The 16,429-nt window shown below is 52.5% G+C and overlaps 1 protein-coding gene across 1 annotated transcript in view; it reads right to left on the minus strand.

The window, feature by feature from the left end:
• The window catches only part of SARDH (sarcosine dehydrogenase), a 28,899-nt gene extending 12,982 nt beyond the window's left edge, over positions 1–15,917 (minus strand). Inside the window, 15 exon segments of the mRNA XM_036393792.2 lie at positions 658–771; positions 1,473–1,611; positions 2,119–2,232; positions 3,453–3,536; positions 5,009–5,150; positions 6,848–6,938; positions 7,036–7,122; positions 9,075–9,204; positions 9,614–9,718; positions 10,834–10,934; positions 11,100–11,223; positions 11,711–11,890; positions 12,722–12,900; positions 14,650–14,950; positions 15,873–15,917. Of these exon segments, the coding sequence (XP_036249685.1) occupies positions 658–771; positions 1,473–1,611; positions 2,119–2,232; positions 3,453–3,536; positions 5,009–5,150; positions 6,848–6,938; positions 7,036–7,122; positions 9,075–9,204; positions 9,614–9,718; positions 10,834–10,934; positions 11,100–11,223; positions 11,711–11,890; positions 12,722–12,900; positions 14,650–14,944 (1,885 nt within the window). The 5' untranslated portion in view covers positions 14,945–14,950; positions 15,873–15,917.
• Between the last annotated feature and the right edge of the window lie 512 nt (positions 15,918–16,429).

Consider the following 16,429-nt stretch of genomic DNA (forward strand, 5'->3'; position numbering starts at 1 on the left):
TGGCACACCTGAAGGTGATACAGCATGGTGAGATTGCCCCATGGCACACCTGAAGGCGACACAGGGGGTGAGATTGCCCCATGGCACACCTGAAGGTGACACAGGGGGTGAGATTGCCCCATGGCACACCTGAAGGTGACACAGCATGGTGAGCTTGCCCCATGGCACACCTGAAGGTGACACAGCATGGGAACAGGGCTCTGTGGCCACCCTGTGCCTGGCCAGACCGAGGCTCAGCATCCTCCTCCTCCTCCGCAGCTGCCTAATGCCATTCCTGCCCCCAGGGCTGCTCTGCTGCCTTCCAGTCCCCCTTAATTGCAGCTGATAAGGGCTGGGACAGAGGTCAGAGCTGCCAGGCAGGGCTGGACAAACCCAATAACAGTGATGAGCAGTGCAGGGCCCCGGGGACAGGGGCCATAATTGGGTTACAGGCACCGGGGGATGGAGGTGGAAAAAGCCAGGTGGCTGCCATTAGGAAAATGCAATCAGAATCAGCCTTGTGCCTGCAGCCCCTCCAGCGTGACAGGGAGTGCTGGCACAAACCTGCCCAGGACTGGAAAATTCTCTGTGTGCATTGAAAAGGCAGCGAGAAAACCCGGGAATTCAGGGAGGGTGAACACAGCCAGAGCTGCTCCATGCAGCTGGTCAGGGTTTTACCTTCAAAAGCGGGGGCCAGGGGGGAGCCCGGGCTCCCGGGGCTGATCCTGCTGACGGTCAGGTCGCTCTCCACGCCGCCCTGGCGGTTCAGCATGCAGGTGTACACGGTGGAGCCTGCAGGGCACACGGGCACCATCATCAGCCCATCAGCCAGCCCGGCACAGGCAGCTGGGCAGCAGGAAAAGGTGTCACTGGCATTAAATCACCCATCCTGGCTTTGCCCTGACCGACCATGGGTGTCCCAGCACAGGCAGGGGGAAGGAATGATGGTTTTTTCCCTGTCCTATGTGAGGAGATGAAGTTGCATGCTTGGAAATGGCCAAAGCTCTCAGAAAAGGGGACAACAAATCACAGCTGTCTTGTCTGAGGGTTGTGCTTGCTCCAGCACCCATTGCACCTCCAGATGTGAGCCACATCTGGAGCCAGAGGGAAACCTCCCTCCTTCATCCCTGAGCTCAGAGCACTGAGCAGCATCCAGCCAGCCAAAGGTGTCTCTCAGGTGAAACCACCACAGCTGCCACCTTTGGTCAAGCAGCAAGGGCCAGATGAGCCCAGGCATGTCCCATCCAGCTATATTGGTATTTAATTCCAATATACTGGTGCCCAACGTGGGGCACGAACCCACGACCCCAATATTAAGAGTCTCAAGCCCCTGTGTGAACAAGGCAGGATTCAGACTGTGGTGAGGACAGGGAGAGCAGCCTCTTCCCAAACCCTCTGCACAAAAGCAGCACTGAGAGGAAAAGCCAGTCTGGGTTTTTCTGGGTTGTTTTGGGGTGAGATCTCCCCAGCAAAAGGAGGAGCTGAGGCTGTACCTGGAGCTTTGCTCACATCAGCACTGAACAGCCAGTCTGCTGCTTTGGTAGCTTCAGGTCCAACCAGGTAGAATTTCCCAAAATAAGACATGTCAAAGAGAGCCAGGGCGTTCCTGCACGTTAAACATTCCTTCTTGATCTGCAATTAAGGCAAACACGGCAGCGCTGAGGCTGAGCCATGCTCTCACCCACAAAGGGAAACACAAACCATTTACATAACGGGAAACGATACCAGGACACTCTCCTGGTGCCTTTAAAGGCTTCAAAATGCTCCTGAAAGAATCAGGAGTTTGCTGGAGCCAGCCTGACAGCCATCCTGATTGCCTGATCCCATTCCTCACCTCGCTAACTCAGTGACAGTTATCATCAATAACACCCAAATTTTATCAAATTGGATTTTTCCCCCCAAGCTGCTCTCAACACTTTAGGAAAGCAACAGCATAATTCCCATGGCCTCTCCCCTGAGGTTTCTGAGCACAGGCCACACATTTCTCTTCATATTTTTGGGACATTTTTCACTGTTTTGGAGCTTCCCCTCCCTCCGAGCATCAGCCAGAGCAGCAATGGGGCACAAATTCTGCTGCCTCCAAGTCCCCCAGCTGGCTGGGAGTTTGGCAGGGCAGGAGGGGCTGTCAGCCCCACTCACGATGTGGTGGTGAGGGGGGAAGTCGAAGGTGTACTCGTCCCCCAGCAGGCGGTTGTAGGTGTAGTCCCTGTGGCGCTCGTGGCCGTAGGCACCGTAGTAATCATAGTCCAGGACCTGGGGGACAGGGAGGAAGAGGAGGTGAGGCTGAAGCCAAAGGACTCCTGTCATATTCACCCCGGTGCTGGAGAGATGGCTGTGGTGGTGGGTCCCCACCCTGGCATCCCTGATCACCACAGGGATGGGTTCCCACCCCAATATCCCTGCCCATGGTGATGGACCCCCATCCCAACATCCCTGCCTTTAGTGATGGACCCCCATCCCAACATCCCTGCCTTTAGTGATGGATCCCCATCCCAACATCCCTGCCCACAGTGATGGATCCCCATCCCAACATCCCTGCCTTTAGTGATGGACCCCCATCCCAACATCCCTGCCCACAGTGATGGATCCCCACCCCAACATCCCTGCCCACAGTGATGGATCCCCATCCCAACATCCCTGCCCACACTGATGGATCCCCATCCCAAAATCCCTGCCTTCAGTGATAATCCCCACCCCAACATCCCTGCACACAGTGATGGATCCCCATCCCAACATCCCTATCCTCAGTGATGGATCCCCATCCCAACATCCCTTCCCACAGTGATGGACCCCCATCCCAACATCCCTGCCCACAGTGATGGATCCCCACCCCAACATCCCTGCCCACAGTGATGGATCCCCATCCCAACATCCCTGCCCACACTGATGGATCCCCATCCCAAAATCCCTGCCTTCAGTGATAAATCCCCACCCCAACATCCCTGCACACAGTGATGGATCCCCATCCCAACATCCCTATCCTCAGTGATGGATCCCCATCCCAACATCCCTATCCTCAGTGATGGATCCCCATCCCAACATCCCTATCCTCAGTGATGGATCCCCATCCCAACATCCCTGCCCATGGTGATGGATCCCCATCCCAACATCCCTATCCTCAGTGATGGATCCCCATCCCAGCATCCCTGCACACAGTCATGGATCCCCATCCCAACATCTCTTCCCACAGTGATGGATCCCCACCCCAACATCCCTCTCCTCAGTGATGGATCCCCATCCCAACATCCCTGCCTTCAGTGATGAATCCCCACCCCAACATCCCTGCACACAGTGATGGATCCCCATCCCAACATCCTTGCCCACAGTGATGGATCCCCACCCATCCTGTCCTGGTGAGGGGTCCCCACCCCAAAATCCCTGCTCAGGGTGATGGGTCCCCACCCATGGTGAAGGGTCCTACCCCAGCTGGTCTCTCCAGGCTGAGGACCCCCCAAAACCCCAGGTGTTCTTACCGGGGCTGCTCCCCCAGGGCTGAACCAGCCAGGTCTCTCCCAGCCGTGCCTCTCCTGGAAAACACAGCCCTGCTGCAGCAGCTCCTGCACAGGAGAAATGAGAGCAAACAGCTTCTTTTTAAAAAATTCCTTTCACAGCTCTTTGAGCAGCACTCAGGCTGCCCTCCTCGGTGCAGATGTGGGCTCAAGACCAGACTTGTGACCCCTTGGTTTGGCTATCAACAGCCAAAATCAGCCAAAATGTCATTTAAAACAGTGTCAAAACTAAAAAATTGCCTGATTTTTGTCCCCTTCAGGCAGGATATTTTCCTCGAGAGGCAGAGAGAGCCACAGCCCGGCTGTGCACCCCACCAAAACCTGCCCTGGGGTGCCCAAATTGCTGACCAAGAGATGCTACATGCAGAGAGCAAGATTCCCCACCATGTTTACAGAGTAATTATATAACAGCATTTAATATTTATACAGCAACCTTCTCATTCCTCCTCTGAGCTCTCAGGAAAACCTCTCTGCACGCAATTAATTAGGGATCCATTAAGACATTCTTGTTTGGAGCCTCAGTTCGGAAAAGAATAGATTTTGTTGAACATCTCAGAAATCATTCAGTGCCTATTTATAAAACACAGCACATGTTCTGGAGCTGCATGGATAAATACCAGCCTGTCAGTCAAGTGGGCATCACTTATTAGACGTGCTATTAAAAAATAAATTGCATCCTCAGTGACAGAAAACAACTGAGCTGTCAAGCAAACACCGGGGGCTGGCGGGCAGGGGTGTCTGTTTTACTGCTCCAGCCTCTGCCCTCCAGTTGGAAGAGGAATGGTGTGATGTCAATCAGAGAGAAGCAGGAATGGGCTTGGGAAATGTGGCTTTGCCAGGGCTGGGGCTGGGGCTGGCAGTGGGATGAGGCTCTGGTGCTGAGCCAAGCTCAGTGTCTCGAGGGATCTGGGGGGTTCTGAGCTGCTGGTGCAGCAAAATGCTGGGAATTGGGTTTTTGTCTCAAGTGCTGCATCTTGAGAGTGTTCACCTGTGGATATTTTTGTGAAGAAGGGGCTGGAGCAGGAGGGACCCGTGGCTGGTGCCTCCAGGGAGCAAAACCACATAGGGGGTGCTGGCAAAACCACCTCCACAGGGCACATCCCTGTTCTCTTGTGCCCCAGCCTCACTCCACAATGAGAGACGATGTTTTGGGGAGAAACTGCTGCTAAATTGTGAGCAGGACACGGTGAGCAGGAGATTCCTGTGAGCATTCAGCACCCTCAGCCCTCTCAGCTGCCCTGGGATGGACTCAGCCTTGGAGCTCTCCTCTCCCCTTTTCCCTTGCGCAGTGATCGTCACCAGGTTCTTAATCCACATCTGCTGAGCTAAATATGGGAATTCTCAGGCTCTCTGTCATTAAACTGCCCATTTAATGGGCACAGGGAGCTTTGAGGTCTGGCAGGGATCTCCCCAGGATGGACGGATGGCATCACACAGGCTTTGGGGAGCGACCCAGCTGCAGCCACTCTTTGTGAGCTCCTTTTTGCTGCTGTGAGGGCCAGCCCAGGCCCTGTCCTCACCTCGTGCAGGGGGTCCTTCCTCATGTTGCGTCCTGCCAGGGGCTCATCATGGGGGAACACCACGGAATAGTTCTTGGCGTAGGACTCGTGGCTGCGCTCCCGCATCCAGCGGTTGTTGTCAGTCAGGGAGTGGTGGAACCTCCTGCAAGGCAAGGACGGTGGCAACATCTGGGTGAGCCCACCAGCTCACAGCCTTCTGGACCAGACCCAGGTGTGGATGAAGCTGCTGGTGTAAAGTTGTTATTGCTGCTCCAGTTTTGTGGGTAGGAGCAGAGGAGCCAAGCAGGGCTCGGTGCTGGCCATGCCATGGTGCTGACCAGTGGAGCTGCCCCACCCCAGAGCAACTGGGAGCAGAAAACAGCCCTGCTGAGGAGGGAAATAGGGAAAAAATGAAATTTGAGGTTAATTCTGCCCTACTTCAACATGGGAGCAGCCTCAGGGCACACCTGGGTTTAAGCACAGCCCTAATGAGGGAACGAGCCCTTATACATTCCTTATATTTTTCACCCAATTCTCCCCAGGCTGAAATATAAATAAAACCCAAAATATCTTCAATTCATTTGAAGTATTTCCATCTTCAAACAGAAATTCTCCTTGAAGGAATGTGCCAGCTCAGCCCACTGTCAGGCTGTTAACCCCAGAGACCTGCAACTCACGGGGAGCACCTTTCCCAGGGCTGCAGAGAGGGAGCCAGGCTGGGGCATGAAGGACAAAATGCCATTTCTAGGGACTTTTAAAATGATACTTTCAGCTTCCCTCCTTGCTGACTGGGGGCAGAGGAGAGGCAGGGCATGGGGCTGAGCCCTGCAAGGAATACAAGTGATGCTCCCCAGGAGCTGGCAGAAGGTGACACATGGCATGTCACCAGCACCCCTGGTTGCCCCATCAGCCTCAGCCCCTTCACCAACGAGCTGAATTTTTGACAGCAGCAAGTGGGCAACAGCTGCCAGATGAAATATTTACAAGCAAATGTTCTGAGAGGATAAATATTGAAATGTGTGGAAAAGGGAGTTATTTAAAGAGGAGCTTGGTAATTGTCACCCAAAGGAAGGAATGGGACTGACAGCTCGATGACAGGGCACATGGGACATGGGAGATGTTTGGGTGGAAAGCCCCTGGCGGCTCTGAGCAGGGCTGGGGTCCCTTGGGGTCAGGGGGTTGTGCTGGTGCCAACCCAGTGCCCAGCCTGGGATTTCTCCATCTCTCCATCCCCATCCCTGGTGGAAGGGGGCAGCTGGAGACATCTCCCCCATCTCTGCAGGCCCCTGACTCCCACAGCCCAGGCCAATGTGGCATTTACCAGCTGGGCCACTAAAGCAAGGTGAGATTTTCAAAGCTTTGTCCCTCACAAGGTGGTTGCTGTCACTACAGCCCTGCAAGAAAGCCCAAACCCAATCAAAGACAATCGAGCAAGTCAAAAGCAATTACTGAGCCAACATCTGCACGGTCACATCTCCCAGCCCTGGTGGTGCTGCAGAGGGGGGCCGAGCTAATCTTGGTGCTGTTGAAATCATCCCCCTGATTATTAACTTAGAGGATTAGGCACGGCTCTAATTGAACAACAAAACCCAAACATAATTACCCTGTCCTTCCCCACCACCACCACCACCACCTCCCTGTGCCTGATGGAAACTGTTTGTGTGGGAGTGGGATGAGGCGAACGAGATAAACCCCACCCGGTGTGCATTCATTAAAGCCACTGCCTGTAATTGATTCCAGCTCCTTGGAGGGACACACATGCTGCCTGCACAGCCATTCCTGATGCCAGCCCTGCCTTGGGAGCACCCCCAAGGAGCAGCAGGGATGAGGGATGCCCGTGGAGGCAGCAGGGTGACTCGCCTGATGTCGTAGCCGTACATGTCCTTCTCCGGCCGGCCGTGGATGATCCAGTGAGCCAATTCCCTGCCACAGCCACCTCCCAGCATCATCCCTGGGGAACAGGGCAGGGTGCAGACAGGGCCAGGAGGCCAAGCAGGGCTGGGGAATGCCAGGATCCCCCAGGGATGACCCTTTCAGGTCTCTCTTACCGGCGCTGTTGAAGCCGCAGCCGAGGAAGAACCCTCGGACTTCAGGAGCTTCTCCCATGAGTGGTTTGTGGTCAGCTGTGAATGACTCTGGAAAGCAGAGAGGGGATGTGCCAGCAAGGCCAGGACAGGGGGGATCACACACTCTGGGGACACGTCACACACTTTACAGACAGCTTTCCTCCCGTGCTGACCTCGTCCTGCTCCCAGAGAGCTCAGTGGGGCCAGAACTGCACCAACACCCAGCACTGCCCAGCACAGGGTTTTGGAGTTAGACTGAGAATTTGGGAAGCAAAATTAATTCCCCAAGAGAAGGTGAATGAGGCACCGTGAGGGCTCCTTTTTCCTTCCCAATCCCCCAGCCAAGGGGGCTGCACTGATCTGCTTGTTGCCATTTTAAATCTGGGCCCTATTTCCTGATGGCACATTCCACCTTTGTCAATTCCTGCTGGGAAATTCCGTAACTTTGAGCCACTTGATTCAGCTGAGGGAGGGCTGGGGATGTCTCTCCTGTGCTCATAATGCTATTCCACTGGGCCATCAGCCATGGAAATCCCTCTATAAATCATCACCAGGGGGGACAGCAAGCCCCTGACAGAGGTGTGCAATCCTCCTCCCTGTTTGCTGGTGCTCCATCCATCCATGTAAAAGGAGAGAGGGAAAGCTGAGTTCAGTATGGCTTTTCCCCACTTAGCCATGCCCAGTTGGTGTCCCCTGATCCCACTGCTCCAGAGAAGGCAGGAGCAGAGCCAGAATATTTCCACTGTCACCAGAGCAGCTCCTCACGTGCCACTGTCCCTGTACAGATATTCCAGGCTACAAACTCAGGGAGTTAATGGAGCCAAAGCACCTCCCCTGCCAGCACAGCTGACTTTGCCCTGGGATGGGTGGTGAGGGCTGCAGGGACCTTGGCACAGTGACCACAGCAGAGGGGACAAAGCCTTTGCCATTTGATCAGCCCAGCATGACTCAGCTGCCACAGGTTGCTGGTTTCAATCAAGAAGGAGAAAAGCAGGAGAGCTGAGCCTTGGAAAATGACATTATTGTATGACAAAATGGAGACATTAATCTACCAGCAGCCAGTTCTGCTCTGCTCACAGTGCAATCAAACCACTGGACCTAGGGCCAAGGTCTCCACCTTGTACAAGTCATGTTTGATCTGCTGCAGGGCACAAGATGTGCCCTACTTTCCCCTCATACAACCCAAAGAGTTTCACTTTAGGTGCCTCAGCAAAAAGGGCTTTTATTATTGTTGATTTCTTAGTGTATAGTGGATTTTAAGGGCAAACCAAGTGTGCGAGGCTCAGGCTCAATGTCTGGCACCACCTCCAGCTGCCACTGCAGGGATGGCTTTAACTCCACACCAGGGATGTAAATCTGGGTAAATCTAACCTCACTAGACCAGGAGCAAGTAATAAAAATAATTACAGAAGATAACACTTGGTAAAATAACAGCCACTGCTTAAAAACATCTGCCTCTTAATTTTCCAGTCCAGCAGCCACAACATCAGCTGGAGATCCATTCACTACCAGACTAAACCAAGGCAGTCATCTCCCCAAGGAAATGGCTTTAAACTGAAAGAGGGACAATTGAGAAGATAAGAAATCAATAAGATTATAAGGAATTACAAGATAGAAGTTATTTACAACAAGGGTGGGCAGGCCCTGGCACGGGGTGCCCAGAGAAGCTGTGGCTGCCCCATCCCTGGAGATGTTCAAGGCAAGGTTGGATGGGGCTTGGAGCACCCTGGGATAGTGAAAGGTGTCCCTGCCCATGGAATTGGATAATCTTTGAAGATCCCTTCCAAGCCAAACCATTCTGTGAGTCTCTGGATGTGTGATTCTATTTCTCCACCCAGGCTAGGCCTGGAATGCCACCCCTTGGAAGATGCCACCACTGCAGCCAGACCAGCAGCACTTTCTCTGCATTCAAGGAGTTTTTCTTCTCCCCAGGTTATAAAGTTTCCCTTTTCCTCCAGCAAAATCTTCAGAGGAACCCAGCTACCACAGTGCCACCACAGTGGTCACCACAGCCACGTTACCTGGCCCACAGACAGTGGATTTAATTCCTGTTTTCTCCAGAACTGGCACTCTGTTGACAGCACCTTCAATGTGTTGCATGAAAACATCCCAGTCCAGGTCAAAGAGGCCAAAAGCAAATTTTTCAGATACCTAAAGAGGAGAAACAAGAATCAGGGCACAGAAGAGAGGATGGCTGACTGTGTGAGACCACCTCATCTCTGGCAGCCTTGGAGAAGATAAATTGAGGCTGCATTGAATCTCTGGGATTTTGGAGTTTTCTTGAGCAACCCAGACAGCCTGTAGTCTGAATTAAGGATAGAGGGATGAGCACCATAAAACAGGGAGGAGGATTGCACAGTTCTGTCTCTCCTGTTGCCTCTGCACTGCATATCTGTGCCACAGGCAGCCCCAAAGGGGAGATGCTCCCCCTGCTCTCCTCGCCAGCCACCAGAGGGTGGTGCCTGCAGAATTTGGGGGCTGTGCCTGATGCCCACGCCTCCGAGATGGCTTCCCTGGAAACCTGCCTGGCTCCCCCAGCAAACCTCCAGGCTGCACTCACCTCCTCCCAGAAGATGGGGTTTGACTCATATCCACCCACGGAGAGGGCATCGCCTTGGAGACGCAGATAGACCGAGGCGTCGTGATCACGAACGTTTGGCATGTTCTGAAACGTGGGCGGGGGAGTGCAGGGGTCAGAGGCAGGCCAAGAGCCACGGGGACACCCCTGTGGCACCCAGCAAGGTCCAGGGCACAAGGTGGGCACCTGCAGCAGTGATCTGTCAAGGATGGGACACGACGGCTCTGTGGGTGCTCCCTCAGCACTGAAATTTGGGCATCCCAAGAGGAAAGCACCCAGCTAACCTGGGCGAACCATGGGCAGAGCAGCCTACACAGAGACCTGAGCAGCACCCAGGGGTGCCCTGGGGACGGGGAGCAGCCCCTGGGGTTGATCCTAGCTCAGCAATCATCACTCCTCTGCCACCCGCCTCTGCAGGAGGATGCAGCAGCTGGAGGCGCAGGCAGCGGTGCACGAAGAATGAGGGATTTGTTCTTGTGAATAATGGATGGGGAAACATTTAGATAACACTGAAGAATCAGTGTAGGGCCTACTGCAACCCGTGTTGACAAGAGGAATTAAGTGGATTGAGCAGGAGGCACTGAGGTCTGTGAGCTGCAGCCTCTCCTCTGGAGCCCTTCTTGCTGCTTAGGGCACGGTGGAGTCACTGGGACTGAAATGTAATCATGGACCACAGCACTTTTTACAACCAGGCACCTCGTGCTGAAAGGGCAGGCACAGACTGTGTCAGCAGGATGGAAACTAATTAATTTGTCACCCTGAGTGCACTGGGGCCTGAGAGGATGAAGGCTCCTTCAACTCCCAAGCAATTCTCCGCAGCCAGATGGCAGGAACAGATTTATATGGGCAGTCTAGAAATGCTTGGAGAGCTACACCTCTGCCTGCCAGGCCTGGGGCTGGCTCACAAAGGTCTGGGATCTTTATGAACGCTGCTATCAGACACCAAACACAGAGATCTTGAGGGGAAAAAAAACCATCCTGCCAGTTGTAACCTCGTTAATTATTAAACCTGCCTCTGTTCAAGGTGATCTGACAGCCCTGCTGAGGGTGTGCACTCCCCTGAGAGCAGAGCAGAGCCTGACCTGGCAGCAACCAGGAGCTCCCACAGGTCTGGGGGTCCCTGGAAGGGGCAGGGGTGTTTCTGCCTATCCAGCCCCATCGCCCAGAGCAGAGGAGCCAGGCTGCAGGCGGGCAGCACTGACCTGGATGCCCTCGATGCGCTCGGTCACCACGTAGGCGTGGTGCATGGCCACCAGCGGCACGTGCACGCCTGCCAGCCGGCCCAGGGCCCGTGCCCACACTCCTGCAGAGACAACAACGCCGTGCTGAGCTCCTCTGCATCCCCCAGACAGCTGCAGGGGACAGCCACGGGCTGATGCAGACTTTCCTCCTCACGGGAGCAAAGGCACCCCCGAGTTGTGGCCGCTGCCCCTGTCCCACCCCTTCCCCTGTGCCCTGTCCCCTGTACCTGCACAGTTCACCACGCAGGGAGTCTGGATGGTGCCGTGGGCTGTCTCCACTGCATGCACCCTCTTCACCCCAAAATCATCAGTTCTCACCTGGATGCCTGTGACCGGGCAGTTCTCAATGATCTGGTGGCACAGGAAGGGGGGCAGAGCAGGGTCACCAGGGCAGGGGGACAGCCTGCCTCAGCTGACGTGCAGCCCCCAAAGCTGGGAAAAGGGAACCTTAAGCAGCATTCTGAGTGCCTTGTCTTGCTCCTAAAGGCCTTTTTTCCACCCTCTATTTTCCCTGGATCTCGTGGCTCCTGCCAGCTTTGTCATTGTCACCCAACCAAGAGGGCAACACCTTCCTTGGGAAAGCCCCAAATCTGCAGGAGCAGCTCTGCCCTAGTGGGAAAGGAGAAGGTGAGGAAGGCACCTTAGTATAAATTATTAAGTAATTTTTTACTATACTAAAGCTTTACTGTACTAAAATTAATATAAATTACTAATTCTACTAACTAGTAATAATTTGGGAAAGCCCCAAATCTGCAGGAGCAGCTCTGCCGAGGTGGGAAAGCAGAAGGTGAGGAAGGCACCTCACCAAAATTAGTTTAAATTACTAATTAAGAACTACCGTAGCGCCCCTGGCAGTCGCTGCTCTGGCCAGGGTTGAGCAGGTGCCAGCAGGGTCCATGGTGCCATCCTTGGGGACATAGAGGGTGCCATACAGGTCATCCACGTTCATCAGGGGGTACAGGTCCTTGGTCTGTGCCGGGGTCAGCACGTGGGACTCCACTCCATACACCTTGCCCAGCTGCCAGGGGACAGGAAAACCAGGAGCTCAGGCAGGGAACAAAAGATGTGTTCACCACTTGCTGCTGAAGGAGTGACAAAGTGATTATTGTTATTCTACTTAAACTGATTATTGTTATTCTGCTTGTACTTTCGTGGCTTGCAGATCTTCATGTAGGGTTGGTGATTTGCTCCATGGGTCATAATCAAACCCACAGGGGGTCTTGGGCTCTGTGCCAGGGTCTCTGAGCCCCCTGGCAGGGGTTGGGGCAGTCCAGGACAGCCAGAGGGATGTCCTGAACTCCAACATCGGAGGAGAATCCAGGACAAGTTTATCTCCCAAACCCTAAATCCAGCAAGGGGTGATGCTCAGATTTCAGGGAATATAACCCTGTTTTTGAATTCAAATTGCCTGTGCAGCTGGAAAAATGGGGGAAACGATGCTACCACTATTTAAACAATCAAAAATCCGAGGCTGCATTTAATTTTGCCAACTTTGGAGGAGTTTGACAGATTTTGCCTGCATTATTCAAGTCAGGAGGCTGCCCTGGAAAGGACCACCAGGTGGGAAGGCAGTGAGGGATGGGACATTCTTTGAATTCAAGCTGCCTCTGCAGCTGGAAAAATGCTGCTGCACAATGGGGGGAAAACAATGCTACCACTATTTAAACAACCAAAAAAATTCCGAGGCTGCATTTAATTTTGCCAACTTTGGAGGAGTTTGACAGATTTTGCCTGCCTTATGCAAGTCAGGAGCCTGCCTTGGAAAGGACCTGCTGTCCAGGTGGGAAGGACGGAACATTCAGGGACCACAACAACCCCTCCCCTCCTGCATCCCGGGGCTCCTCCCTACCGACATGAGCCTTTTGTACTCATCCAGGCGCTGCTTGTTGGAGGCGATGAAGAGCCCCCCGTTCTCCACCCAGCCCGTGTGCAGCCCGGTCTCGGCCGGCAGATCCCGGCTGACCACGTCCCTCGTGTGCGCCAGCAGCTCCACTTCCACATCGCTGGGACGCAGCTGCCACAGGAGCCCTGCGGGGGACGCAGGGTGACACGGAGGCTCCGCCACCTCCCTCCCCATCGCCCGGAGAGGGATGCGGGGAGGGCCCCCCGTGTGTCCCGTGCCGCCCCGCGGGGCTCGTGCTCCATCTCGTGGATTTGTGGGAATGCTGCAGACCACCGCGTTCTGTTCTCTCCGGGCGTTTGATGGATGGGGGGAAAGGGGGTATGGAGTTGGTGGGCCATAAAAGTGTGGGAAAAAATAAAAAAAAAAAATTTAAAAAATTTTAAAAAGCTTATATAGCGCTGTCTCCCTGCCATAGAAAAATGGCTGTAAAAAGGGGATTTGTGGGAATGCTACAAACCATCGATTTTTGTTCTCTCCGGGCGTTTAATGAATGGGGGGAAAGGGGGTATGGAGTTGGTGGGCCATAAAAGTGGGAGAAAAAATTAAAAAAAAAAAATTTAAAAAATTTTAAAAAGCTTATATAGCGCTGTCTCCCTGCCATAGAAAAATGGCTGTAAAAAGGGGATTTGTGGGAATGCTACAAACTATCGGGTTTTGTTCTCTTTGGGCGTTAAATGAATGGGGGAAAGGGGGTATGGAGTGGATGGGCCAAAAAAGTGTGGGAAAAAATAAAAAAAAGTTGACAGAGCTCTGCCTCTCTGCCATAGAAAAATGGCTTTAAAAAGGGGATTTGTGGGAATGCTACAAACCATCGATTTTTGTTCTCTCCGGGAGTTTAATGAATGGGGGGAAAGGGGTATGGAGTGGATGGGCCACAAAAGTGTGGGGAAAAAAACAAAAAAAAAATTAAAAAAAAAATTTAAAAGCTTATATAGCTCTGCCTCCCTGCCATAGAAAAATGGCTGTAAAAAGGTGATTTGTGGGAATGCTACAAACCATCGATTTTTGTTCTCTTTGGGCGTTAGGTCAATGGAGGGAAAGGGGTTATGGAGTGGATGGGCCACAAAAGTGTGGAGAAAAAATTTAAGAAAAGCTTATATAGCTGTGCCTCTCTGCCATAGAAAAGTGGCTTTAAAAAGGGGGTGGAAACTCTGGAAGGAAAGTGTTTCCTTTTGGTGCAGCCACATAAATCTTGGGGGGAAAGCAAATTTAGGGGACTTAAAATATATATATTATATTATATTATATTATATTATATTATATTATATTATATTATATTATATTATATTATATATTATATTATAACATTGCATTACTATATTTATTATTATATTTTATTCTTTTCTTTTATCATATTATTATATTATATATTATAATATTATCACATTTATATTAGTTGTTATCATTATATTATTATATTAGTTATAATTTCTATTTCTATTTATATTAATATACATATACTTATATATTTAAGTATTATATTATAATTACATTACATTATTTATTAATATATTTTATTCTTTTATTTCATTATATTATTATATAATATATTATAATGTTATTACATTTATATTATTTGATATAATCATATTATTTTATTAGTTATCATTTCTATTTGTATTATATTTTTATTAATATACATATACTTATATATTTAAACATTATATTATATTATATTATATTATATTATATTATATTATATTATATTATACTATTAATATTATATTAATACTATATTAAAATATTATATTGTATTAATACTATATTTAAAATATTATATCATATTTATACTATATTAAAAAATATTATGGCAGAAGGAAAACCAGAAATTCTCAGCATTTGCACCCCAAACGCCGAGCATCCCCGCCACTCACCCGCCGTGTGCCAGGTGGTGCCCGAGGTCAGGCGGTCCCTCTCGAGCAGCAGCACGCCGCGGAGCCCCATTTTGGCCAGGTGATAGGCGGTCTGGCAGCCCAGGCTGCCCCCTCCCACCACCACCACCTGTGCCGAGCCCGGCGGGGCCCGGCTGGGCTGGCCGCTCCCGGGACCCTCCTCCTGCAGCGTCTTCTGGTACGGGACGCTCTTCTTGGCCGTGGGGCCCGAGCCGCTGCTGAAGGGCCGGGGGCTCCTCCAGCGGGGCAGGCGCCAGGCTCGGCTCAGGGAGGACATCTCCACCTGCACATCCCGAAAGCGCCTCGCTGCATCCCGGGCTGCGCCTCTGCTGCGCTCCCTGCCCATCCCTGGGTGCTGTGCACAGGCTGAGCGGGCCCTGGGCACACCCTGGGATGCCCTTCCCGCAGGATATGGGATCCCAGCTGTACCTGTGTGCAGCTCCCAAAAACCCTCCCGGTAAAAAGGGGCTTGGGAATTCCCAGTGCATGGCACCCTGTGCTCACTCATGCCTCAAAAACCACCTTTTTTTTCCCCCACTAGAATTCAGGAGCTGTTTGGGCACAGAGAAGGTGCCAGGTTTCCTTCTGCCCATCTCTGGGTGCTGTGCAAGGGCTGAATGAGCCCTGGGCACATCCTGGGATCCTTTTCCAGCAGCTGGGGGTTCCTTTCCAGCAGGATATGTGATCCCAGCTGTACCTGTGTGCAGCTCCCAAAAACCCTCCCGGTAAAAAGGGGCTTGGGAATTCCCAGTGCATGGCACCCTGTGCTCTGCTCATGCCTCAAAAAACACCTTTTTTTTGCCCCCCCACTAGAATTCAGGAGCTGTTTGGGCACAGAGAAGGTGCCAGGTTTGCCCTGGATCAGAGGGTGGGGCAATGGCTGCTGGGGGACACACGGGGACAGGTCCTGCCTGTCCCTGTTTGGGTCCTGGCTGAGGACACGGCTCAGGATTCGCTCCTGGAACAAGATTGAGGGTGCAGCGGGGCCAACACAGACCCCCCCCTACCCAAACCACAGGCCATGAGCAGGGTGTGCCCTGGGGATCACCCCTCTGACACCCCCTGTTGCTGCCACGTGGCCACCAGAGCACCCAGTGTCCCCCCAGTGTCCCCCAGTGTCCCCCCAGTGTCCCCCCAGTGTCCCCCCAGCTTCAGGCTCCCCCTCGGCGACAGCCCACGGCACATTCCCACCAGGCACCACTCACCAGCAAAGCTCACTCCGGGCTGCCTTTCCCTGCTAGGATGTGGTGGGGCCCCTGCCTTCCTCTGATGCTCTCCTCCTCCTCCTCCTCCTCTTCCGTCCCCTTGGCCCCTGCTGCAAAAAATATTAACCAGCACTTGGAGGCGAGCAGAGCCAGCCCGAGCCAACAGAAAAGAGGCATTTACCTCCTTGTCCCCCTCCTTGTCCCCCTCCTTGTCCCCCTCCTCGTGGCTCTGCTGCTTCCCAGGCAAGACAAAAAGTCTGGCAGAGCAGAGAAATTCAAAGCAAGGAGGAAAATTCTGCTATTTTTTTTTTTCCCCGGCTGGGTGCCCAGCAGAGAACAAACAGCCCAGCTGGGGCCAGAGGGACTCGCAGCCTCCCGGGCTGGCTGGAGCTGTCAGCTGGATGCCAGAGAGCAAACACGGCGAGGAAAGGCACCATCTGACCCTCCTGCTGCAGTTCCCAGTGGCTCCAGTCAAAGAACAGAGATAAAATTAATTTACACCCCTCTTAAGCCAGACCCAAGAGCTCAAAGTGAAGGTGGCAACACCAAAAAAAAAA

Source organism: Molothrus ater, chromosome 20 (assembly GCF_012460135.2).
Source record: "Molothrus ater isolate BHLD 08-10-18 breed brown headed cowbird chromosome 20, BPBGC_Mater_1.1, whole genome shotgun sequence".
NCBI classification, from domain to species: domain Eukaryota; kingdom Metazoa; phylum Chordata; class Aves; order Passeriformes; family Icteridae; genus Molothrus; species Molothrus ater.